Source organism: Mytilus edulis, chromosome 4 (genome assembly GCF_963676685.1).
Source record: "Mytilus edulis chromosome 4, xbMytEdul2.2, whole genome shotgun sequence".
NCBI classification, from domain to species: domain Eukaryota; kingdom Metazoa; phylum Mollusca; class Bivalvia; order Mytilida; family Mytilidae; genus Mytilus; species Mytilus edulis.
Window position 1 is genome coordinate 15,351,494 of NC_092347.1, and position 26,162 is coordinate 15,377,655.

At 31.0% G+C, this 26,162-nt stretch overlaps 1 protein-coding gene across 6 annotated transcripts; it reads left to right on the top strand.

Moving 5' to 3' along the window:
- Positions 1 to 7,500: 7,500 nt before the first annotated feature.
- On the top strand, positions 7,501 to 20,900 carry LOC139519062 (myogenesis-regulating glycosidase-like). 6 transcript variants are annotated; one of them, XM_071310830.1, is made up of 4 exons: positions 7,501 to 7,616; positions 11,155 to 11,344; positions 11,573 to 11,617; positions 16,547 to 20,900. In XM_071310830.1, exons 1-4 carry the CDS (start codon positions 7,579 to 7,581, stop codon positions 18,488 to 18,490), a joined length of 2,217 nt encoding a protein of 738 aa, XP_071166931.1. In that variant the 5' UTR covers positions 7,501 to 7,578; the 3' UTR covers positions 18,491 to 20,900. The 6 variants fall into 6 exon arrangements, with proteins under 6 accessions (XP_071166931.1, XP_071166932.1, XP_071166934.1 ...); XM_071310831.1 differs by lacking the exon at positions 11,573 to 11,617 and adding an exon at positions 12,573 to 12,599; XM_071310832.1 differs by having other exon boundaries at positions 7,591 to 7,670.
- The last annotated feature ends 5,262 nt before the right edge of the window (positions 20,901 to 26,162 follow it).

Consider the following 26,162-nt stretch of genomic DNA (forward strand, 5'->3'; position numbering starts at 1 on the left):
TAGAGATCGTGCACTAATCACAAATTTGTATTTGTTAAATCTAAACATAATATTGTTTACTGTAGATGATTTAAACATCAACATGCAATACTTTAATTTGTAGGTCAACAACTTTCAAAATAAACAAAGATCGTGGGGTTACATGACACAGGGGAAAGAAACGATTTTATTACTTTTTTCGGGTCTCACTAATTAGAGACAAAAAGCGTCAAAAAGCGACAAGAAGCGTCAAGAAGACTATTTAGCGACAAGTAAAACATATTCTTCTTGTCGCTTCTTGTCGCTAAAATTCTTTTTGTTGTTAATTAGTGTGACCACTTGTTTCTGTAAAAATTCTGAGAATCTTCCTCCAATTCAGGAGCACCTCAATTGATGAGTAATTATCCACTAAAATAAAAGTTAAAGTATTTAAACACTTCAAATGTGACATTTCATTGGATTAGTAGTCTTCTATTAAAACTAAATTTTTGTGTACCTACATAATCATTGTAATGGTAAAAAAATAAATAAAAAAATTTGCATTTTTATAGTTTTAACATATTTATATTTACAAATATTTCAAAATTATGATTTGGAAACAAGCTTCACACAGTTTACATCACTCATATTGTTTTTTTTTTTATTAGTACCTGTTTCCCTGTGATGAGAGTTTTAACTAAGAACTTTAACAATGGAAATTTAAAACTGAATAGATTTTTCAGTCCACACTTTCTAAAGAAAAAACTTTAAAATCCAAGAGTACTGTCACAAAAAATGGAAAATGGCCCTAGCCTGCAGTTCAGTGGTACACAATCAAGATTTCAAAAAATATTGTAGTTGTTGTGAAATGACAGAATTCAGTTGAGTTTCAGATAATTAGCTATCAACTTGAATCAAATGTTTAGATTTAGAAGATGCAGATCACTTCCATTGGTCCAAATTGAATCCTAAACTAAGGAAATGAAATTACATAAACAACAATTGATTTCAATATTGTCAACCTTTCTACATGTTCTAGCGGTTCTCTTTTTCATTCTTCATATGTAAACTATCAAAAGATACCCCCCCCCCCCCTTTCCAAAAACATCATAAAATAGAAACAAGGGCCGTCTTTCCCCTCAGAGCTATTCAGCTCTTTGATTTGTCAAATTATGGGCATACAGTTTCTATTGTTATAATCTTCATGACAATCATGACTTAACATTTTTATTTGTTTTTTGTTATTTATTCTTTGTCTTATGGCAATTGTTTCTACTTTTTGTTATGTTATGTAATTAATTTATTATGGTCAGATTTTTTTTATAGGAAATATATTTATTTATGTACTGTATTCAAGTTAGTCAGCATAATACATGATAAAGAGTTGTTTAATTTGCAATCATACCCCACCTTTATATAATATGAAGTGTTAAACTTAGTACACATGTTTCCCATGATATGATCTTTCTATAAATTTTCGTGCCAAATTTCACGGTCCACTGAACATAGAAAATGATGGTGTGAAGTTCAGGTTAAAGTTTTGGTTAAAGTTTTTGGTCAAGGTAGTTTTTGACGAAGTTGAAGTCACATCAACTTGAAACTTAGTACACATGTTCTCTAGGATATGATAATGCTAATTTTAATTCCAAGTTAATGTTTTGACCCCAATTTCATGGTCCACTAAACATAGAATATGATAGTGCCAAGTTCAGGTTAAAGTTTTGGTTAAAATTTTTGGTCAAGGTAGTTTTTGATGAAGTTGAAGTCACATCAACTTGAAACTTAGTACACATGTTTCTTTTGATATGATCTTTCTAACTTTAATTCCAAATTAAAGTTTTTATCCCAATTTCAGGGTCCCCTGAACATGGAAAATGATAGTGCGAGTGGGGCATCCGTGTACTATGGACACATTCTTGTTTCTCAAAAGTAAGAGGCCTAGGAATATAGTGTCCATCATTTAGAAATCCATCAGCTGTTCGGACTTTTTGTCATTAACCCTGTAGATAGTGATGTAATAGTACATTATATATAGTGATAATAACAAACCATTGTGTGTTTCATTTAATTTATTTTGACTGACTCCTGAGTGAAGAACTGTCCTTGGACTTGAAAAATTTCATGAACATTATCAGTCTAGGTTAGGTAATGCCTGCAAATAAATAATTGATATTTGGTATAATCGATTTTTATGACCTACAGATCATATTTACTTTATATGTCAGTTGATAGTCTTGTCGCAAAAATCACTGCCCTTGGACATAAAAAATATAGTTTGTCCAGACTTTTTTATGCCCCACCTATGATAGTCTTGTCTGTGCATCCTTTCATCTGTCCATTTGTTGGTCAGTCTGTCCTGCTTCAAATTAAAGTTTTTGGTCAAGGTAGTTTTTGATGAAGTTGAAGTCCAATCAACTTGAAACTTAGTACACATGTTCCTTATGATATGATCTTTCTAATTTTAATGCCAAATTAGCGGGTTTTTTTTTCCAATTTCATGGTCCACTGAACATAGAAAATGATAGTGCAAGTGGGACATCTGTTTACTCTGGGCACATTTTTATTTGTATTGCTTGGAGATCTCCAGTTGAATTTTTATGCATCAGTGTATAAGGATGACATAAAGAGTGAGTTTTGTTACGGTTGAATGACTTTTGATCTTACTGCATGGAAGGTTATTTTTGTCATACCAATATGTCTAGTTAATATTTAATCTCAGTGAAGTTTAGTCTGATATATTGTATATTGATTGTGTTTAAAAGATAAATATATAAGATTTCTGTAACAATCATATTAATAAAATTTGAAATTATAAACAGCAGGTTCTTTCCGCACAAATTATTGAAGGCCTTATACGGTGTAGTATGAAATGAGGAGATGTGGTATGATTGCACATGAGACGACTCCATCAGAGACCAAATAATTAAGAAGTTATTAACTACAGGACTTTCACATTTTCATGTCTATTTGGTCTCATTATCCTTTGATCTTGACAATTTTGGCCAAAGCTCACCCATTTATTACATGAATACTTGGCAGTACTGCAACTATAGGTCCCCTTATGGAAGTCGACAATGAGCAAAATTCATACCTGCACAGCTGTAAAAGGTACCAATTGACAAATGTACAACAGTTCAAATGAAGATAAAAAATGCCTTATTTATATACAAAATTGTTACTTTAAGATGACAAACATCAAAATATTTAAGTGCTGTTGAATTGCTTTTTGTGTGTTTTCTGCTATACATATACTGATTTTGTGTCCTGGATAGATACATATCCATCGTTTTTCTATTTAAATAATAAATGAATAACAAGTAGGATATACAGTACAGCAACAAATGGCAACCACTGCATAACATTTAGAATGTTGCAGGAATAATATAAAAAAGAAGATGTGGTATGATTGCCAATGAGATAAGTATGTTAACCAGTGTCCAACCCCACCCCTAAACTAGGGCAGTGGTGTAACAGCACAACATTGGTACAAAAAAGTCAGTTGAAAAGGGCATAACTTATTAATACAAAATGCAAAAACAACTAACAAACAAACACAAAAGACACACAAGCACAGAACTGAGAGTACTCATAGTCACTAAAAGCTAGTTCAACAATTTTATTTTGTTTTGCCTGTGACGAAAATTGCAGAATGTGAGACATTAGGTTTACAATCCAGCGGTGGCAGTGTAAACTATTTGTTTTAAGATTTATATTTCAAAAGGTGATTAACCTTGAGGCTTCATACATTTGTCATACTTGTGTACAGATTCCTTAAGTTTCTGTCTTTTATTTGTCCATTGGCCTTGACCTCATTCTCATGGTCAGCAACTGCTTGAAAAAAGTAAAGTTTAAATATTATGTGAATTTCTCACTTTTTATGAGTAATATGATTACTATATTTGGTTTATGTGTTTCTTGCCTTTTCTACATGTCAGGACAGGAGTTACCTTACCTTAACCTTATTTCATGGATTAGTTATTATGGTTAAAGTTACATGCTTAGATCTGTTTTAAGTAGTAGGTTAATAAATTGGTTGTATTTTGGTGTATGGAAATGAATGTAAGTAGTACGGTACATCTCAGTCATGCAGGTTTTATCTTTTAACAGTTCATGTCTCAATGTTAAGTTTTTGTGCTTTGGTCTGTGTTTCTAATACTATAAGCAATATGTCACTATTTTTGGTGTAAGGTCGTATTAAAAGTGTGTGTCACTGTCTGTCAGGTAGCATATGTCTTTGTCCTCATTCTCATTGTTCATTGGTCAAATTTAAGTTTCAATATATACTTATATAAATATATTTGGAATGATTGTAAAACATGCTCGTCTTGCAGGGTTCATCTCACCTTGATCTCCCTTTCAAGGTTCATTTGCCAATATTAAGTTTTCATGGTTTGGTTTGTTTCTTGTATATATTATAAGCAATAGCTCGACTATGTTTGGTGTAATTGATGATGTGAAGGTGTACATGACTGTCTGTCAGAATTCATCTAACCTTGATCGCATTGTCATGGTTCATTTGTCTATATCAAGTTTTCATGGTTTGGTCTGTTTATGTATACTAGTCTCTACGCTGTTTTTCTACTTTATTTAGTGAATGTAATGTGTCAATGTTAAGTTTTCCTTGTAAAGTCAGTTCCTCAGATACTATAAGCAATCAGGTACTATATCTGACGTATGAAATTATTCTGAATTGTACATGTCTGGCTGGCATGCAAGGTTTCGTGTAACTTTGACCTAATTTTTAAGGTTTATTTGTCACAAAAAAAGTATTCCCCATTCCCAACTAAAAGACAAATCAAAAAAATTGGCCCTGCTTTGTTTCATAAAAAAACAATGGCCAACATAGATACAAGTATCTTGTTTACGGGAAGTGTAAATCGTACTTTGTAAAAAAATACTCTAATTAAAACAATAAATTCTCTGAAACTGACATAATCAGGATGTATGATTTATTTATTGACCACGTGTTTGTAACGTTTGAGTCTTCTTGCCGACTTTATTCATATGAAGCTGACTTTTTACAGATACTTCTCTGGCCCTTGGAAAATGAAATGAAGTTGGCAGTATCGTTTAACTTAACTTCACTTTCCACTATACAGATAATATTCTCTCATAATTAAACTAATTCAAATGTGAAGACTATATTGAACGTATCTACCCAATCGAAACTGATATAAAGGATACTGCAGACACGGTTAAGTTTCCCTCATTTATTGACTTACATCTAGTAGTTGGCAATGAGGGTCGGTTGAAAACAGAACTTTACTTCAAAAGAGATGATTTTGACTTCCTAAACTGTGAACTTTCCATTCCTATGTAGTAACATTCCAGCAGCGCCTGAATACAGAGTGTACATCTCTCAGTTGATACGATATTCCAGGGCTTGCAATCCCATGATGGTTTCATTGATAAGGAATCGGTGTTTACAAGGAAGTAATCAAACCAAGAGTTCCAACTGGTGTAGTTGAAATCATCCCTTCATAAATTTACGGACGCCAAAGCCCATCTCGAGTTGGTTGGTCCTGAGACTACTATAACACATGTGTCCGGTCTTTTCACCGAAAGTGACCTACCAAATTAGCAGTATCAGCGGTTTTGTACTAAGACGAGCAACATAACACGACTGCTGCCTGAGTTCGTTTCCGCAGCATCTAAAATTACCCGTAGTATTTTGGTGGGGTCCGTGTTGCTTTGTCTTCAGTTTTCTATTTTGTGTTTTGTTTGCTGTTGTTTTGTCTTTTTAGCCATGGTGTTGTCAGTTTATATTTGACTTTGGAGTTTGATCTCTCTATGATAAATCAATTGGATTATCATGGATGTGTATTGCTTGCTATTTTAAGCTTAGATACATAATTTTATCAAGTTCATTAGTTGTTATTGGCGACTGAAGAAGGTTGCACGGGCTTTTCATAGCATACAGGAAGACACAGTATCAGGACCTTACGAGTGTTACGAGCAGAATGGAAGAAAATTATGTCAGACGTGTGCAGGCAAGCAGAAGTGTCATCACAATGGATATCGAGGGAAAGGGATAAGATCTAGAAAAGTGGCAGTTAAGAGATACATGAACATTACGGAGAGAAGTGTAAATGATGAACTTAGATTATACAAGAGATTTTAACAACAGCTCTGATAAAACCTCCTTTAGTGACAGTTCATTAGTTACAACATGAACCATGAAAACCAGTTCCAGCTGACCATCTGAGCCGGCGCACATCCAAAGGATGTTGTTAAAAAGCGACAAAACAACCAATGAAGAAGGATTCTATAACTGATGATGGAACTGGATCATATTTATCACGATATAATATTTGTCTGCCATGTTTGTTTTAGATTTCATGAGATTTTTTAAATGACCTATATCTCTATTTTGTAATTTGTTTTGAGAAAATAAATTTTGGTGTATTACCTAATTTGGAAGGATATTGTACTGTAAGCATCAACCCTCAAACTTTATTTTTTTCTCGTCATTCTTGATCTAGATTAAAATTGCAAACAACTTTAAATGTTGTTAAAAAAAATTCATTTAAATTAAATACTTTCATCACTTTTACCTTAAGATCCTTAGACTTTTTTGTACTGTTTTCATCTGAATCATGTAGTCTATCATGCGGTCCGGGAAAATTGTTAATGATCGACGGTTTATGCAAACAACTTATATATAAACATTACGCCAACATAGATTACTGCTTGTGTTTTAATTATGGGGATTATTATTCAAACAATGATTAGGTTTATTCGACCAGGTTTTCGGCTGAACTGCTCTATTAAAATTACAGATGAACAGATTAACCTGGCCGTTAAAATGTGCTAGAATGTCTGTGCTAGATGATGTTCCATAGTATTTTCTTTGCGCTAAAACTTTTTGCAGCCAAGTAACAAATGTAAAATAACAAATATACCGAACTCCGAGCAAAATTCAAAACGGGAAGCTCGCCAGTAATCAAATAGCAAAATAAAACCGAGATCAAACACAACAAACGAATGGATAACAATTGTTATATTCCTGACTTGGTACATGTATTTTCTTATTTTTGATGTTTTTCAGACTTTTGGTGCCCTTTATAGCTTGATGTTGGTGAGAACCAAGGCTCCGTGTTGAAGACTTGAAGACCGTACTTTGACCTATAAAGGCAGTTTATTTTTACAAATTGTGTCTTGGATGTAGAGAGTTGTCTCATTGGCAGTCATACCTCATGTTAAATAAAAGCAAATTGGTCAAAATATTAAAGAATAAAAACTTAAATCCCAAACATATTGACAATACAATAATATAAGAATATAAATAGAAACATATTAAAGTGTTGGCTATAAATCCTAATAATTCAGAAACTGAGAAACAAAAAGGGCCGAAACGAACATACCACATCTTCGATAAAAGCAAATTGGTCTAAATATTGAAGACAAAAAAAACTTAAACCAAAATATTATAACAATACAACAATATAAATAAAAATGTAAGCGTTGGCTAAAATTCCCAGTATTCCGAAAATATAAACAAGGCCGAAAGTATTTTAAGGCCGGAATGTCCTCTTTTAAACGCGGACGTAGACGAAAACACCAATTTTGTTACATTTTGAGATAATCCCCATAAGTCACCGGAAACTTCAGAAAATAAACATGGAATCGAGTAACGAATCGGCAGAAATCAACGGAGGGTAATCAACATAAATTGACATATCTAGTCTTATTTTTCCGCCTGAAATGTTTAAGTATAAACAGTTGTTATTAACCTTAAAATATGTGTATAATAACAGTGGTTTAAGTTCAGAAATTACTTGACTGTAAAGGGTACCCTGTAATAAATTACCTGCTACAGCTTACACCAGGCCAGTTTCGTTTAAACAGCTGTATTATTTCTTACTTGAGGTTCAAAGAAATTATGCCATTTAGTTTTCTCTACAACAGGAATATATGTATATCGTTTCCCATGCCTACAGCTTAATTTTGGTGCAATCTGAAATTCCCTAGTCAACAATATACTTAATTGTGTAAATACATTTACATGTAGCTCTAATGAGGGGGTTGGACCTTTATCAGGACTCAAGGATTGTCCATTTTTGAGTGCAGGATTTCAGGAACGAGCTATGTTATCTTTGGGATTTAGTTTAATTGAGACACAGGGCTGTATTTAGGTTCAAGTATTCATGATTTTTATCTAACAGGATTTAAATGTTTGAAAAAAAATAGCGTTAGCTCCTGGTTTTTATAGGAGTTCGTGCATGTTATTAGTGTTCTGTGTTCTGTTTGGGATGTGTGTACCTTTTGTACCTGTGTTTATTTGTTCTTCCATTGATCATGTTGATAACTAGTTATGTTTTTTTTAATACTATTTTTTTTTATGTTTGCACATTGTTTGTTCTATGAAGAAGATATTTTTTATTTCCATTAAATGGGCTCACAAGAGGCATAGCACAATATAAGACATTAATAAGTAAACAAGTTGCTTTCTTTAATCTTTTAAAAAAGAAATGCAATCGCAAACCCAATTGTTGTTTGGCATTATATATGAAAAGATAAAGATTATAGAATTTATAATAATCAGCTGGATTGTAAGAGCTGAAGATATATTTGTATCTGTGTCTTTTTAAAGGAAAAATAATAATAATCACTGTGGCTTTTCATATTTATATGACTTTTGTAGTAGAAGAACTAGGAAAACTGTCTATTGAACGTATTTGAGACGTGTCCCGGTCATATCTAGTACGATAATCCGTGCTTTCGGAGTGTCTGGGAAGTTATGGGGTGTTTGGTTTTAGTTAAAGTCAAACGATTTTGAAGCGTATACAACGTGCCCTTAACGTGTCTCAAACTTATCTGTAGCGTTTTCAACGGCCTTGTTGCGTGTATATTATGTGCGTGTAGCGTACAGGTATACGCTTGAGCTGAATGAAATTTTTTATGCTCCATAAAAATTTCCTGGAGTAAAAGCATTCACAAAGTGTATTCCTTTCATTTCAACATACTTCAAACTTAGATAAGATAAGATAAGATAATTTTATTAACCAATCATGGTGCCCAAAATTTGAGCTATACAATCAAATGAATTACAAAATAAAGCACAGAAAATGATTAGAATGATTAAAGTACATTTAAACAAAAAACCACATGAATACACATTTACACTAATTAACCTGATATAAACCAAGTTATTGACAAAACATAGTTATGCAACGTGCGTTTAACGCTTGCTTAACGTTCCTCTGGCGAGCAACTTAGTTACGTATACAGACTTTGTTAATTTTCTGTTTTGACTGATTGTTTTACATTGTCATTTTAGGGCCTTTTTTAGGCAACTATGCAGTATGTGCTTTGCTCATTGTTTAAGGTCGTACGGTGACCCTTAGTTTGTAATTTCTGTGTTATTTTGGTTTCTTTTAGATAGTTGTCTCTTTGACATCATATCACATCTTCTTTTTTATATTTGATATCTTAGCGCCGACCATGTAAAGTCTGCTAAAATTGCATGCATGGTTAATTTTAAGGTTATCAGTCGTAATTAAAGTGGCACGTTAAATTCGTTGTTTCATTACTTTGAAGTATTATATTTCTCACATCTGCATGGTCAAACGTACTTTTTTTTTTTATATTTAAGATTTAGATTTCCATGATTTCAGTGTTTTTAGTTTTTTTTTCTCCATATTGAATATCTACTTATTAGTCACATTTTAATGACAAAATGGATCCAGAGGTTATGTGACCTCCTTGTTTTAATAAAAAGTAAATAATAGTGCAATATTTAAACAAAGAAAATAACTTTAAATTTGCAATTTAAATGAAAATAAAAACGGAAATAAACTTTCATAATTAATTTTAACGTTGCATTGTATTTTCAATAAATCCTCGTTTTTTCACCTATTCGAGGCACATATTTTAAATTCTGTACAATGTATACACGTCCTTGGTCTATCATAGACGTAAAATTTCAAGAAAGTGCAAGAAAGACTTCCTTTTAATTTCAGTATGAAAAAAAGTAGCCTGCTTTGTACATCATGTACATATTCCCTAGACTCATAATCTGAAATGAAATGATAGTAATACTTTTTTTTATAGATTTTAGTTAACAATCTCGTTTCGAATATAAATCGTATTTGCTTACATGAAATCTTATCTGTCATATCTTAACACAGCTGGTTTCAACGTTTGACTCTATAATTAAAATAACTACGCATATATTGAAAGTAAATATTAGCAGCATGTAATTGCGTGCAAGGAAGTATTCAAATGATGATTAAAGTAGCTTGCGTCATCAGAAATTATGCATCCTATGTAACATATCTTTATAGCAACTTTAAGATGCTAATGCTTATTCGATAGGTTAATTAATAAGCTATTGCGCATGTATATGCAAGGTGGCCATGAAAAGAACAGATCTATGTATTCCGAATAACATCCGGTGTTCCGAATGACTACAGACATCGTCCAATATATACTGTGTCAACCCTCAGGGGTTTACGCAATAACACAAAGAGACAACAATAATCTAGTATACCATGTATACATACATTTAGAAATGAAAAAGCAGTTTGAACATCATGAACTACCGTTACACACATACAATGTACGTAAATACATATATTCCCTCGATCCTTCTCAGGTTCACACACACATGAAAAAGATTCTAAATAAATTGGAAATGTATTGGATATTTAACTATGGTTTTAAGTCTTTGGATTTTGCAATTTATAAATGTAAGTACATTCCACAGTAATTAATCTTAAGTATAATATATATATTTGTTTAAACACTAATTTTGAGCACTAAACCTGATGATTGTTTTGCCGTTGTTAACAAGCAATAATAATGTCCAACTGTTTCCCTTGTAGGTAACACATATTTTTTTTAAGGCTTTATGTAAATCATATACTTGTAATGATTTATACTGTAAATTTAGAAATTATTGTGAGTTTTTATTAATTGGAAAAAATGGGACAGGGTTATAATCGCAATAATTTAAACTCTTATTTTGAAATATTTTATATAGATTAAACAGGATTTTTCTCAATGTATTGCAAAAGTCAGACAAAATCGCAATAAATAATGCACGCAAGAATTTCTGAGTGTACAGTAATTAATATGTTTTACTATTCTGAAGTTTACAATACATACATGTACATGTACATTATGTAACATACATAAACATGCTTAATAGTTGAAAACATATAAACATGTGATACATTTCTTTTTTTTTTACAGAGAAAAAGAAAGTGATAAACTCCTTACTTCACAGAGTAGTACACAAAATGGACAAAGTCCTGCTGCCAAATCTCCTAAACAAAGCCCTCAAAACTTGGGAGTACAGAAGAAGGAAAACCTGACAGTGAGTTCAGCAAGCCATAGCTCCTTATCTAGGCCGTCAGATGTTCCAACACTCAGAGTTACTGAGGTAAATAATCTACAAAGTGTTGATGATGGTTACGTGTTTAACAACCTTGACTGGGTAAACATCCCTCGCAGGGTCGGTAATCCTACAAGTGTTATGACCATATCATTCATATTAACTAAATTTTGTAGATTAATTTTATAGAAATTGCAATTTAAACAACTTTTAATTTGCCCCTATTTTTTATAGATCTTAAAAAAATAATTGATTGTACACATGTATCTTTTGAAGTTTAAGTGCTATAACGAAGTTGAACTGGGCTATAATATCTTTGTGGTGAGTACCTTTTGAATGTCTGGGCAATTTGTTTATGCTTAGGTTTCCAAAATGATTCAACTTATGTTCATGGACTTTAATATGATCATGATGATGGGTTACAGATAACATACATTTTTTTTTCTAATGTTCTATGTGAAACCCAATCTAATGATTATTTTCTAAATGGGTTTATAATAAAATGTTTTTGCATTCCTTATGCATGTTGTTTAATATTGGGAAATATGATTCCATATGCATGCCTTTTTTGAGGCAATCATGTTTTCGAAGTGCCATTTTCAACTGCAAAAGCTAAACCTTTGTTTATGTTTAGGTTTCCAAAATGATTCAACTTATGTTCATGGACTTTAATATGATCATGATGATGGGTTACAGATAACATACATTTTTTTTTCTAATGTTCTATGTGAAACCCAATCTAATGATTATTTTCTAAATGGGTTTATAATAAAATGTTTTTGCATTCCTTATGCATGTTGTTTAATATTGGGAAATATGATTCCATATGCATGCCTTTTTTGAGGCAATCATGTTTTCGAAGTGCCATTTTCAACTGCAAAAGCTAAACCTGCTTTTTAAGTCAAATTTTATATCCTGCTGTAAGATTTTATGCAATTTGCTGACTCCTACTTTTATGTCTTATTTAATGTTCTATTTTATTTGTGCAACATAATTCCCCTTTGGATAGGAAGGGCTTATTTTGCATACATTGTACCTGGTCCAGCTATTTATTGAAATCTGTTTTATGCATAGATGTAAGGTTACTATTATGCATAGATGTCAGTTTACTATTATGCATAGATGCAAGGTTACTATTATGCATAGATGTAAGGTTACTATTAATTATGCATAGATGTAAGGTTACTATTAATTATGCGTAGATGAAAGGTGAACAATACATATATTTGTAATTACATCCTGTTGTATATTTTACTTACATGTATTAAAATTTCAGTGTTGCCATTTGTATACCTATACCCAAGTGAGTTCTACATGTGTTTAACATGAGATTTGCAGTTACTAAAAAAATATTAGCATTAATATAATTACAGGAGATAATTATTGGTTTGATTTGTTATGATAGAACCAAAAGTGATACACTTGGTTATTCTAATATACTGTTGTTCTGAAATAGAGGTGATTTTAATGTTCAATTTCAGACATGGGTCTACAAATTCAAGCCAGCAAATCAAAAATGTACAAAATGTATTAAAGCAACTTCAGTAAAACTGGATTGATGGCAAAAACTAATATTGAACTTTTCACCTTGTACTCACAAAAACATTTGCTAGTCAGAGAAAAATATTAGACAATTTAAAGTGGAAGAAAACATTTTTACCCATCAGAAACCCAATAATGGAATGCAGTTAATAATGCCAACATTCGATTTTAAATTAATAAATTTCAAAATCAGTACAGAATTATTTACAATTATAATCTAAATACAACAGCAGAATTAAAAAAAAAATGATGTTATAAACTTATAGATACATGTATAGTATGTTATCACTAATCTTCTTTTGATCCATTCGTCTTGCCTTCAGGTAACTTATTTTCCTAGTGACTTATTTTTCCTAAAGAAGCCTAGTTTGAAGGAGCTACAAATTTACTTTAAAAATGTTTGAATTACCTCAGACAGCCCCTTCTTATTGGAAATTAAAAAGAATAGTTTACCAATATGTTTAGCATAGTTTTCATTTTACTGACAACCTTTATTCAGTGGTCTTGTAAGCAATTTATAGTCATTATTTGTCTTCCAGCAATGTTCTGATCCATAATGTTCCCGATGGCCTTGTAGTGTCATGGTAATATGATGCTCTTAGACTAGAAATTGCTTGAAAGATGCTTTGTGAAAGGAGTTTCTTACGGAATAAGCTATGAATGGGGGTGCTTTAATTTCGTTAATCAAGATGATATTTCGATATTCCCTGCTTACCAGTATGGTCTTTGCAATTTGTGTGAAGAGCAATGCATTATGGGTTTAGTTGTGTTTACTGAAGTTACTTTACAAGTGAGCTGTTTAACCATAACAATACAAGTGAAGTCATATTGTAGGGCACAAAATTTAACAGACATATTCATTTTGAAGTGAACAATACTAAATACATGGTTAATTCAGTGAGTATAGATTGGTCTATGAAGACATATGGCTAATGCTTGAGGTTGATCTTTTTCACTATAATATGAGTGGCTTAACTTTAGCAAATATCTACGATTGTAGAAAGATGTCATAATCAATGTGCAGTGAAACTTTTTTTAACCAATATATTTTAGGCATTTACACAACACTTAAAAATACCATTGAGATAGAAATAATAAAACATGGGTGTCTTAATATTTATAATAACTTTTCAGGAGTTCTCCCAGCTTGAGTCTACAAAACTTTATAGTCAGAGCAAGTAGCCTAGAGTCTTAATTTAATAAGAAAGATCTCTATAGATAATTAATATTCAGGTTTACTTCTAAATGTAAATTATGAATATGAAAAAGAAGATGTGGTATAATTGCCAATGGCAATGAGAAAACTCTCCATAAGAGACCAAATGACACAGAAATTAGCAACTATAGGTCACCATCAAGGTCTTTCAAGTTTTAATTTGATGGAAAAGGATGATTTTTATTCTGCATATTTACCAGATACCCAATTGTTACCATTGAAAAGATATTTATGATACTCATGATAACCTTTCAAGCATCCCTTATATATGGAGTGAAATATGTAGTGATATTAAGAATTCCAGAGCTTCAGAAGTTTTTTGGTTTAGAGCTAACATGAAAATACAAAGATGTGGTATGATTGCCAATGATACAACTCCTACCCAATTTTTTTCTCTCATAAAAATCAAAAGAAAATAAAGATAGAGAATGGAAATGGGAAATGCATCAAAGAGACAACAACCAGATCAAAGAGCAGAAAAAAACACCAATGAGTCTTCAGCACAGCAAGAAAATCCAGCAACCAGAAGCAGGCTTCAGCTGGCCCCTAAACAAAATGTGTACTAGTTCAATGGAAACGCATGTCACTCCAAAACGTAAACTTCTACATATATTAAGTAGTTATAGGAAGATTAAGATCTTAATTCCTTAGATATAAACAATGTGCATCAATTTTTGACTTATCATAAGACATAGAAGTGCTAACAGACAGATAGACTCTGTGATTACTATAGGGCACACAGTCTCTTAAGTCAGCAGATGCCTAAAATTGAATTAAACAGTCTTCAACCAGAATATTATTTTTGGCAAGTAAAGTTTTATTTTCCTAAATTTATACAATTTTCTTGTTTATGTTACTTGGTTATGAAAAGTTTCACTGTATTTTAAAAGTAGAAAGATAACTTTAAGTATATAACATGTATTTAATGTGCTATAGTTTAGGTTAATAGGAATTAAATTTAAAAACATAAAAGTTTGCATAGATAGTTGAATAATGCATCTTTGAGCTTGCATTATATAAGAATAGTTATCTTAAGAGACAGTGCTAATAACTTGTATGAATGAGCATGATTTATGTCTTATTATGTAAGATAAGTATAGTAATAAGTATTTTATTTCATTGGTTACTATAGTCAGGTGAGATTTCATGGTTACAGCGCTATGACACGATCATTCCTATACAAATCATTAATGCAGATCAATAAAATGACAATAAAAATATTTTACAGTCAAAACCTTACATACGTTAACTATTTTTTGCAAGTGGTGATATGAATTTTATCAAGAACTTTTAAAGTGACTGTCAGGTTACTTAACCTCATATTTTATACCAAAGTTCTACCTGATCAATTTTAATTTCAACACCTGATCATTTTACAACAATAGTTTAGAAAGGCTTTACAAATGGTTCAAAAATATGTAAAAAAACAAACTGTTTTGGTTGTAAAATAGGCTATTGTGTTTGTTCTTATATCACTAGTTTGGCTTCATGATACATTGGATCTCTTAAACTATTTTAAATGTAGCAGTATCATAGACTTGAAAAAAAACCCAGATAAAGTATTTTTCTTTATTATCAGTTATATAACACTCGTAGGGGATTAAGCTATAAAAGGGTTTAACACTATTGTAATGTGCAATAAAGAAGTAATTAATGACATCATTGAAATGATCACACCTTGCATATCCTTGTAAATAAAATTCTTTTGTAAAAGTCACTTTTTGTCGGGGAAGATTGGAATTATGAAGAAATATAAAAAGAATACAGCTAATGAGAGGACAGGGAATTCTTACATTGTTAAACAAATGCTTCATCAAGGTGATAAGGATGTTATATCATTTGAACAAGAGACAAACAGCTCTGCTGAGGTAAAGTCAATTATTTTATAAGTTTTTCATTGTAAATGAACTTTTTGGGCAGTTTGGTATGGGATAGGATTTATTTAAGTTCTGAGAAGCTTAGCTAATACATTTTACTCAATATTTTAATAAATGTAATGGTAAGTACTTTTTGTGATTACAATATTGGTGGTCATAAGGTTCTCAGTACCTTATATTAATAGCTTTTGAATGACAAAACTTGAGCAAGAGTTACTTCCTATATGTTTGCTCTGTTGTAGGGTTGAATGCTTTAATTTCTTCATAAATCCACCTACAAATACTGATCACTAGACTTTAGAAAAAGTTTTTTTTTAACAATTTTTATTTCTTCGAGTCTTGCTTAATTCATCACTATGATCTAGTTATAAAAGATCTCTTATCAGATTTGAGTGTATCAGATGTTTTAATTTGAATAGTTAGATAAGAAGAAAGTCAACTGTTTATCCCTCCTAAATGGTGGTCAAGGGAAGTAACTCAATCTCAAGTTAAATTCAAGACCTATCTATTACCGTATATTGATATAAGTACACATTCAAATGTGTTGATATAAGTTTCTTTATTTTATTTGAGAAAAGAAAGAAAGTAATTGAATAATCATGTATCTATTTACAGGATCCAGCTGACAGTGAGAAGACTTCCATCAAGAGGAGAATATTGAAGGTTGCCGTAACAATCATGTTTCTTGTCATGGCAGTTGGTGTGATTGTAATATGGTCGTTACACGATGGTGGAAAGGAAAATAAACAAGCCAAGTTCATCTTCTTTCATGCTAATGATCTGTATTTGAAAATTGATACTGGACATGAAGACCAAACATCTCTTGCAGGGAGTATTGGTGGAGATCTATTTGTTGTACCTGGTTCTGATGAAAGGGGGATAGATAAATGCAAAAGTGATGCAAAATGGTGTTTCACATGGAAAGAGAAAACAGTTTTGACAGTAGATTATGTTAAAAGAGAGTCAATGGGATGTATGGATATTTCATGGCAAAATATAACATCTATTTTCCCTACTGATTGTTATGAATTGAAAATGGGATATTGGTTTGGAATGGGTGGTAAAGAAAAATGGATTGCAAATAACAATCCGTTGACTGAGGACTATTATCTCCCTGGCTATGATAAACAACATGGAAATGTTTATGAATTTTATTTACTGTCATCATATGGAACATCCTTTTACATTGTTAGCGAAGATCCATTTCGGTTACGGCTTAATGAATCAGACGACACTAAGTTATGTATATCACCTGTACCAGTTGGTCCACGGATGCACACTTCACTTGAATACTCTATATGTCAAGGTGACTCGATTCAGAATACACATACTGGTGCATCAATGATGTCACATAGACAGTCCACAGGGTCAAATAAAGTCAATATAACACCATATGAAAGATTTTCATGGAGTGTTGGAAATGTTGATGAACTCTTGAATGTAACAAAAGTAACAGACTTCATGGAGAAATTAAAAAAGAGAGGTTTCCAATGTGGAGAAATTGAAATTGATTACAAGTGGGAAACATTTGAGGGAGACTTTGAGTTTGATTCCAATATTAAGAATACCTTGAATACCTTGAAGAACCATGACTGTCAATTTATCTTACCCATATCTCCTGTTGTGTCCTATATGTCAAAGATGTTTGACTATGGAGTTAAAAATGAATTATTTGTCAAAGATATGTATCAGGACACACTTAGACTGTATAGTTATGGCGACATACAAGGAGCATTGTTAGACATGTCAGCTGAAAACACTAGAGATATCATAAAAGAGAAGTTGAAAAATCTGGCAAACATTATTAATATTTCAAGCTTTAAACTGAAAAAGGTTCCGGTTTCTGTTCATACTTCTGCAGGGGATGGAGGACGATTCTCTGTAAGCGGAATTTTTCGAGGCTGGATTAATGCTATTGAAAGTCTAGGAAAGATACATATACTTGAAAATGTTTATCGAGCTCAAGATAAGTCAGTACTTATTGAAGTAGGGAGTAGTATAAGCCTTAATACTAACAACCAATCATGTCTCTCCAATCCTTTTCCTACGGTGTTTACATTAGGTATTGACGGATATCCTTATCTTTTGTCAACTGTGTCTAAGAACAACTTGACCTCAGACCTTTTTATTCGATGGTTACAGTATTCCGCATTTTTCACTGGACTGACTTTACCCTCAGACACACTTTTTATGAGGAATGGAACAAGGCCTTTTGTTACTAAAGTGAAAAAGTTTCGTGACGGATTTGTATCCCAGATAATACGATCTCTACAGCCTGATGTGTCGCCCAGTCAGCCTATCTTACTGCCTTTATGGTGGCATTATTCAAGCGACAAGAAGGTCTTTGGAATAGAAGATCAGTTTTTATTCAATGAAACAATTCTGATAGCTCCAGTGTTTTGTGCCGGGCAAACGACGAGAGATATTTATCTTCCAGCGATAGATGGGATCTGGTCACATCAACCAACAGGCAAAAATTATAATGGAAACAAATGGATTAGAAATTTCAATGTTGGTTTAGATGAAATTCATTACTTCAAAGCAAAAAATGTGTATTGATCAAAGGTTAAAGATATATGCAAATTATTTAATTTTGGATGTAACACGTCTTCTGATTGGCTGACGTTATTTTGTTATGAGCCCATAGACATAATTTAGTCATGTGACCGTGACGTCATCAACGTTTTTTCATCGTTTTCTATGGTTTAAAATGCAATTTAGAATTAAATTATAAGAAATGACTGTAATATTTTTTCTGTCTATTCAAAATAACATAAAAAATGTGGTGCACACTGTTAATAACCCGCTTCACGTGTTATTCAGTGTGCACTACATTTTTTATGTTATTTCTTCATAGACAGAAAAAATATTACAGTCATTCCTTAAATATTTAAATAAAAAAGCTCAACTTTAAAAAAGCTTGTTTGTATTGATCATAGAGGTGGCACGTTATACAAAAGTTTCATTGAATGAGTGCATCATTATTATGTTGATATTATCTTGTGACTAATGTAATTTGGGGTCCAGTAATTAAGGCTACAGTAATTGGATGATTTTTTTATAATCATGATACAAAAACAAAAAATAGGATACATCAGCTAAATGTTGCTGAGTTCTTGAAAAAGTGGTGGTCTGAAGGTTTTGACTGGTCACCAAATTTTTTGTTAAGGTACGACACACTTTTATTAATTTGCAAAGAAGTAATAGTGAGGATTTTCTTCATGGACCACTATGTAAAAAAAAATTAATCAAAAACTCTGATATAGTACTGTAAAATTATTTTATTAGAAGGTTGGGAAAAGGACCTCCCATTTTTGGTCTTCTTCTTCATTTACTGAATGGAATTATTTCAAGTCTTTTATTTTGATACAATATTTTGATTCAATATTTTGAGTAATCATTTTCCTATCTGTATTCAATGGTATTGATGTCTGTATTGTACTTGGCATACATACAGTATTTCTATAGTTCTCCCAGTAATTTTCAAGAAGATTTTTAATGCATTGTTGAGTTCATTCTGATTTGATGTCAAAACCAGTTGACCAAAATAAAGGATATCATAATCTATCATGATTATCATGTATAACAATTATTGCAACGGGCATTAAGGATTATATTTGACAGTTGTATATATATAAGGGTATGGTAAAATTATGTAGGGGTTTATCAAAGCTTTTTACTGTTAGGTTTTGTCCAGATCAATAACCATCTATAAGTAGTTTATAACATTGTAATTATTTTTTGTTGCTTTTTATTGTTTGAATCAATTAGAACTAAACATGTTCTAATGTTTCTTCTCCTAAATTTTACTTTGTTTATGTTGAACAGTTCCACATTTATTATTCATATATTACATTGTTTTTTGTACAATTTTATTCAAGTTGATTGAAATAATATCTTGAATTTGAAGAAGTGTTTTGTATAAATTTACAGGTTTTGACATTATAAAGTAGTATTTGTTGTAAAGTGAGGTGATTTTTTATCCAACTTTAGGTATACATGTATTGTTATTGTTATATATATTGTCTAGTCAATTTGTATACAAATGTCAATATAAAGTATTAATATAATCAATTAAAAACAAATTAAATATTTATGAAAATAATATCCTATTTCGAAGAGAAATGAAAATATATGTGAATAATATAGTCATATTTTTGCGAGTATGTTTTACTAATGTATTAAACAATTTGTAAGAACTTCCTGTGAATTAGTTGTAAGTGTTGCTGTCCACCTTATGATAGCAGTTCATTAAAAATTCTAACTAAATTACAATTAATTACATCAAACAAACTGTTAGACTGGTCAGAAATCTTAAAACAAATGCTATTGAAGATCCTAAAATCAAGTGACATAAGTGCAAGGTGATAAAATAAGCATACCGGTACTAACAATTCATTATGATTTGAATTCTATTTCAAAACTATTTTGAATGTTTTGCATAAATATTGAGTCTTTTGAAAGGTGACTGTGTTTATTCTTCAATTGGTCTAAAAATTTCAACACTAAATTTGACACTTTTCCCTTTAAAAAGTTACTAAGTAAACATATTTATTATAATTAGACAACAATTTGAAGTTAAACATGTAAAATTCTTTTGAGGTTACAATATGTTGTTTATAAGTTTCCAAGGGGAGATACTATATTTTTTCTGTGTGTATGAAATATACAAATTTTATTTTTGATCAGCTTAATCCATGTGCAAATGTACATGTACTTATAAGTACAATGTACAAAAAAGAGATGCAAGAAAATATCTATAACTCAGAACTTGACAACGAAAGTAAACCAAGGGCATTTAACAGTCCTGATTATTAATGTATAAGTGTCACACCGTATAATAAACCTTACAAAAATGGACTTGGGCCAATTTAGAGCTTAACATCTGCTACAGGCACATGTGATATTGTTGACAATATGTTGACCTCTGAATTGGTCAAGACCATTAAATCCAGCATCCATAAAAAAATATATTTTTCTCAATTGTTACCCACCAAGATAATCTATTACAGCAAGTATTTATAAATATAATTCACATGTCCTTTTATAAAAAATGTGTTAGAAGTAGGGAATAGTCAGTGATATATAACAACAGCCCACAGCTAGTTCAATATATGTTTGTAAAAAAAATGACAATTTTAAGTAAGATGTGATACTAATTATTAGGTCTTTCCACTTTTCTGTGGAAAGACCTATTGTTTTTCTTCTGATTATTTTTGTCTTTTTTTTTCTTCCGCCTAATTTTGTTCTTGCGATAAACATTTGTTTCGCAATATGTCGCTTTGATATTTGGTATATGATATCGAACAGTTTATGCGCTTTTGAAATTTACCCTGCGTAACCGAATACTTTTCTTTGTAGGAGTTATCTCCCCAAACACTGTTTTCCTTGTGCTCACAACTCCTTCGCAACCGTAAAAGATAACGACAAATTTATTTTACAAAATTGCTCGTTATATCCTTTTCATGATTTGTCCTATTTTGAACGAAGCAATATGACCGCTCCATATGAGAGTTATTTCCCCTTATGCATCTGATATAAGTGATATGCATTTCTATCTTATAAACCATAAGTGATAGAGACCTAGGATCTTTTGATTTGAGGTCCTTGGTCCAAAAAAATGAAAATAAGGTCAAGGTCAAAGGTCAAGGTCATATTCTAATATTTGAATTAGGCTTATTTTCACTTATATCCAAAGCCTGTATAAGATATCAACAAATTATTTTTACTAAATTGTTAGTTGTGACATGTCGTAACACATAAATTTTTATTGCAAGGGCATGTTGAACGTAAAAGGGAGTTTTCTCCCCTCTTGTATTTTAAAATACGTGTTTGGTGATATAAGTCATTCACCAAATATAATTAAGACCTATGGTGTTTTGATTTGAGGTCCTTAGTTCATGACCTTGAAATTGATCTCAAGGTCATAGCTTAATTTGACGTTCTAGATTTTGACCTTTGCTTTTATTTTATATGTATACATGATAAAGCTATGAAACTTTTGGAAAAAGGTATCAAACCATTTAACCTTGAAAGAAAGGTATCAAACCATTTAACCTTGAAAAAAAACAACCGGAAGTGACCTTTTGTAAAGCGGAAGTAGCTATTTATTGTACTTTATTAATATAAAAGTATATAGAACCAGATATTTTTGGAATCAGTGTCAAGTAAATATTCAAATATAATCGTGAGTAACATTTTTCAAACCGGAAGTAACAAATTATCTCTCTTATTTAAAAAAATGTATGGAAACCAAATATTTTTGGAATCAGTGTACTAGAAGCTATCATTTGACGATTGAAATGACATTTTAAACTTAGTTTCACAACTTTCATATCAAAATACATTGTTTTGATGGAAAGACCTTCAATTGTTCTCTGAACAATTGGTTTTTAATTATAAATTATTTTGTGTCAAGTTGTATATAATCATAATTAATTATTTCTTCTTTTTTTTCTTCTCAAAAGTGATTTTTCTTAAAAGCTTGTTTGCTTTTTACATGGTATTAGATTTATAATATAAGGTTCTCACATTTTAACACAAGTAAATAGTTTATTTCTAATTGAATGTTATTTATTAGCAGATATCTTATAATACTGTAATGAAATATATCCAGTAAAAATGTTATGGTATTCTGTAATCAAGATGTAGTAACTTCTAGCTCAATTTATTTAAACTGCTCAATAGAATGATAAGTAAATGTGATGGGTGCATCACATGATTTTATTTACAGAATTTGTCTCAAACAACCCAATCAAAATTGGTAAGGCCAGCACTAAAACATTTTTTGTTTCTTCTTTTACAAGCACTTTCTATAGGTAGTTTGTTAGGCATCAATTTAAATTGTAAAAGAATCAGTCAACAATATCAATATTAATCTTCGGTTTATTCAAACTACTTATTTCAGAATTAATAGGATGAAAACAAAATCTGTTGAAAATGACTTTAAAGGTAATCTACAAAGGAGAAGTACCTATTTACTTTTGGTCTTTTTTTATATTGGAAAATGAGCTTAATTTGTGTTTCTCAATTGTTATTTTTGATTTTATTTTTTTTGGAGGGGAGCAGAACTTAAAGTAATGATGACTTTTCTGATGTTTTTTTTTATGTTTACAATTTATGATGAAATAATTATTTGATATTTCATAGTTGTGTATATTTTGAAGAACTCTTGTTATTTTATTACATGTATGCAGGGTCTCAATGTTTTGTCTAACATATAACCATATTTTGTTTTTGAGTTTAAACTAAAATATTAATATAACTTATTGTAGAATGCATCAGAGAATTTGATTAATAGTGAACAACTATGTAATGGTTTGAAGATTTTAATACATAATCAATCAGTATAAAAAAAATCAAAACATAGAAAATTTATAGAAAAAAGAAATGTTGGTTGTTTTTTTGAGTTGAAGTTCATGTAGTCAAGTTACATATTACAAGGATTGATTTGATGAACCACTTATCATTATACTTGCTGCAGCTGATAAAATTATAATCATACAATGTATCTTTATCATTCCCAGGTTGGAATATATTTTCTGCATAAAAAAATCTTTTTTCTCTTAGGTTATATCCATATTTTGTAAAACATATGGTTTGACAAAAACAAATTCTACTGAATCAATGCTTATACACTGAAAGTTAATTTGTATGACGATTTAAGTTCTCTTTTTAGTTTAAACATGTACATTCCTATTTTATATGTGATTCCTTAGGTGTCCTAATGGGTTCAGTTATAACATAAAAAGACTTACTAGTATAAAGTATATACAATCTATGTTAATTTTATTGGTTATGAAATCCTTACAAATTTAGCATGCATTAATCATGGCTTCAATTTTCTCTGTTTCTGATTTCAAATAAGATTTTTCATAGCAAATATTTATATTATCATGTTTTTATATACCCTTTTCTCCGAAAATTGAAAGAAAGGTGAACACTATTTGCTTTGTGATGTAATTTAAAGAAGAATGTGAACATATTTTCCTTCAGGTCTTTAATTGTTTTGGTTTTTGTCGCACTTCAACTTAAATAGGAGAGGCCAAACTTAGGCTTGCTGTTTCTGGTATCATTGTGAAATACAATTTGTAAAACAATTGTGATAATATTAGTTTTGGGTAACCACTTATGGGTAAGTCAATGATATTTGGTTGGCTGTTGTATTTACATTTCATTGGTCATCTCATTATAAGGCACTGACCACTCTGGATTGCTCCATTGACTTTGAAACTTGCATAGTTTATGTGTTAAAATCTGTTTTAAGGGAAACCTATAATGGTATGTTAATGATGTATTATTAAGCAGTCCAATTAACCTTTGTACATCTTAATTCCATGGATATTATTTGGCACCTTCCCTAATTAGTCAAGCTCGACTGTCTTTAAAACTCATATCTTACCTTCTAAAGTGTTGCCATTCATATTAAAACATTTGCAATATGCTATCAAAGTTATATATAGGCAAGACATATCTCTGTGTCAACAACTTAATATAAATTAAAGTATGTGGCTTTTGTTTGGAAATAAAACCTAAATATATGTAAAACCATCCATATTTTTTTTTACAAATACATTTAGTGATTAGATTTTTGTAGTGTAGGTTTTGATACACAAGTATAGTTGCACAGTGTTATTTTTGTGCCAATGGGTTCATGATCAAATTGTCACTTTTCCAGCTGTGAAATCCTGTTTGTCTACTTATTATGTTTTTTTTATAAACATTTTGTAATTTCTTGTTATGGTTTGTTGATGTTTTGATATTAAAGAAAGTAGCTTTGAATTCTGTTATTTCTTTATTATGAATCAATTTGTCAATGTGTCTGTCCATATATTTCTTGTAAATTCTTTCTCTCTTACATCTCTCAGTGGGTTGTGATCAAAGGAGTAGGTCCAGTAAGACCCCTTTTTGGCCCCAAAATATAGCAGTTTTACAAAATTGTTAAAATGTAAACTTTTAGTCATTTATTGGATAGTAGAAAGGTTCTGCTACATAAATATGGGCTCTTTTTGCCAATACAATGCAGATATATTGAGAACTAGCACCATTAATTCATGCTAAATTACTGAAATCTTCACAATTCCAGCATTTTAGTTAAATTTTAGACGGTTTCTGTGTAAAACGAAAGTGGCCGCATTCGTGTTCATCCAAAATATTGAAATGGAAGTTGTATTTAATGATAATACATAACATATATAAAGATTGAGGATGAACACGGATGCGGCCACTTTCGTTTTTGACAAAAACCATCTGAAAAGTGACATTTTTTCGCATATTTGGTAGATTTCTCATATTTGAGCCAGAATCGGATCGTTTTTAATGACTAAATAAGTTAAAATCTTTCACATAAATTAATTGCATAATATGAAATAGACACTTAAGTGTTTAAAAAGTGGTCAAAATCTTTCGTCAGATGAAACTGAAATTTGAGGCCAAAATCGGTCCTTACCGGACCTACTCCTTTATTTGAACCGACTGAAAATTTTAATGGGAGATATGCCCCTTATGAATATAAATTATGTGAAAATCCTCGTAGTTTTGTCAATGATTTTAGGACTGTATGACCTTGGTTTCTAGAAGATTGATTGCAGAAACTACATGTACTTGTTTTCTCATTGATCATGTAACATTTGTGCACATTATTTAAAAAATAGAAGATGTGGTATGATTGTGAATGAAACCATAGACCAAATGATGTGGATGTTAGCAATTATATGTCGCCCTACACACTTTAACCACCAACAATTCCAATACTGTACATGTAAAGTAAGCAAAAAAGGGCTATAACATGACAAAATGTATAATTAACCAGAAAACCAACTGCTTAATTAGTGCTGTAAAACTAATGTATGATTATGCTGCTATTTATAATCAAATTAGATGGCTGACTCACAGAATTGATGGTGCTTTGGTTTTAGTCATGCCTATGATGAAAATCTCAGGGTGTGAGACAGAGAATTGCAATCTTGAGGCAGCAATATGAAATTCTCACTTATGAGTAATAGAATAATTTTATTTGGTACATGGGATCTTTGCAAAGTCTACATGTCCATCAGACAAAGATCTCAACCTCATTTCATTGATGAATGATCAAGTTTATTTTTTATCATGAGGTCTGCTTAGCAGTAGCCCAACTCAATTTAATCTAGATATATTGTGAGGTATATATATACATGTATGAATGTATGTTGGTCATGTTTAATCTAACCTTGACCTCATTTGCATGCTTTTT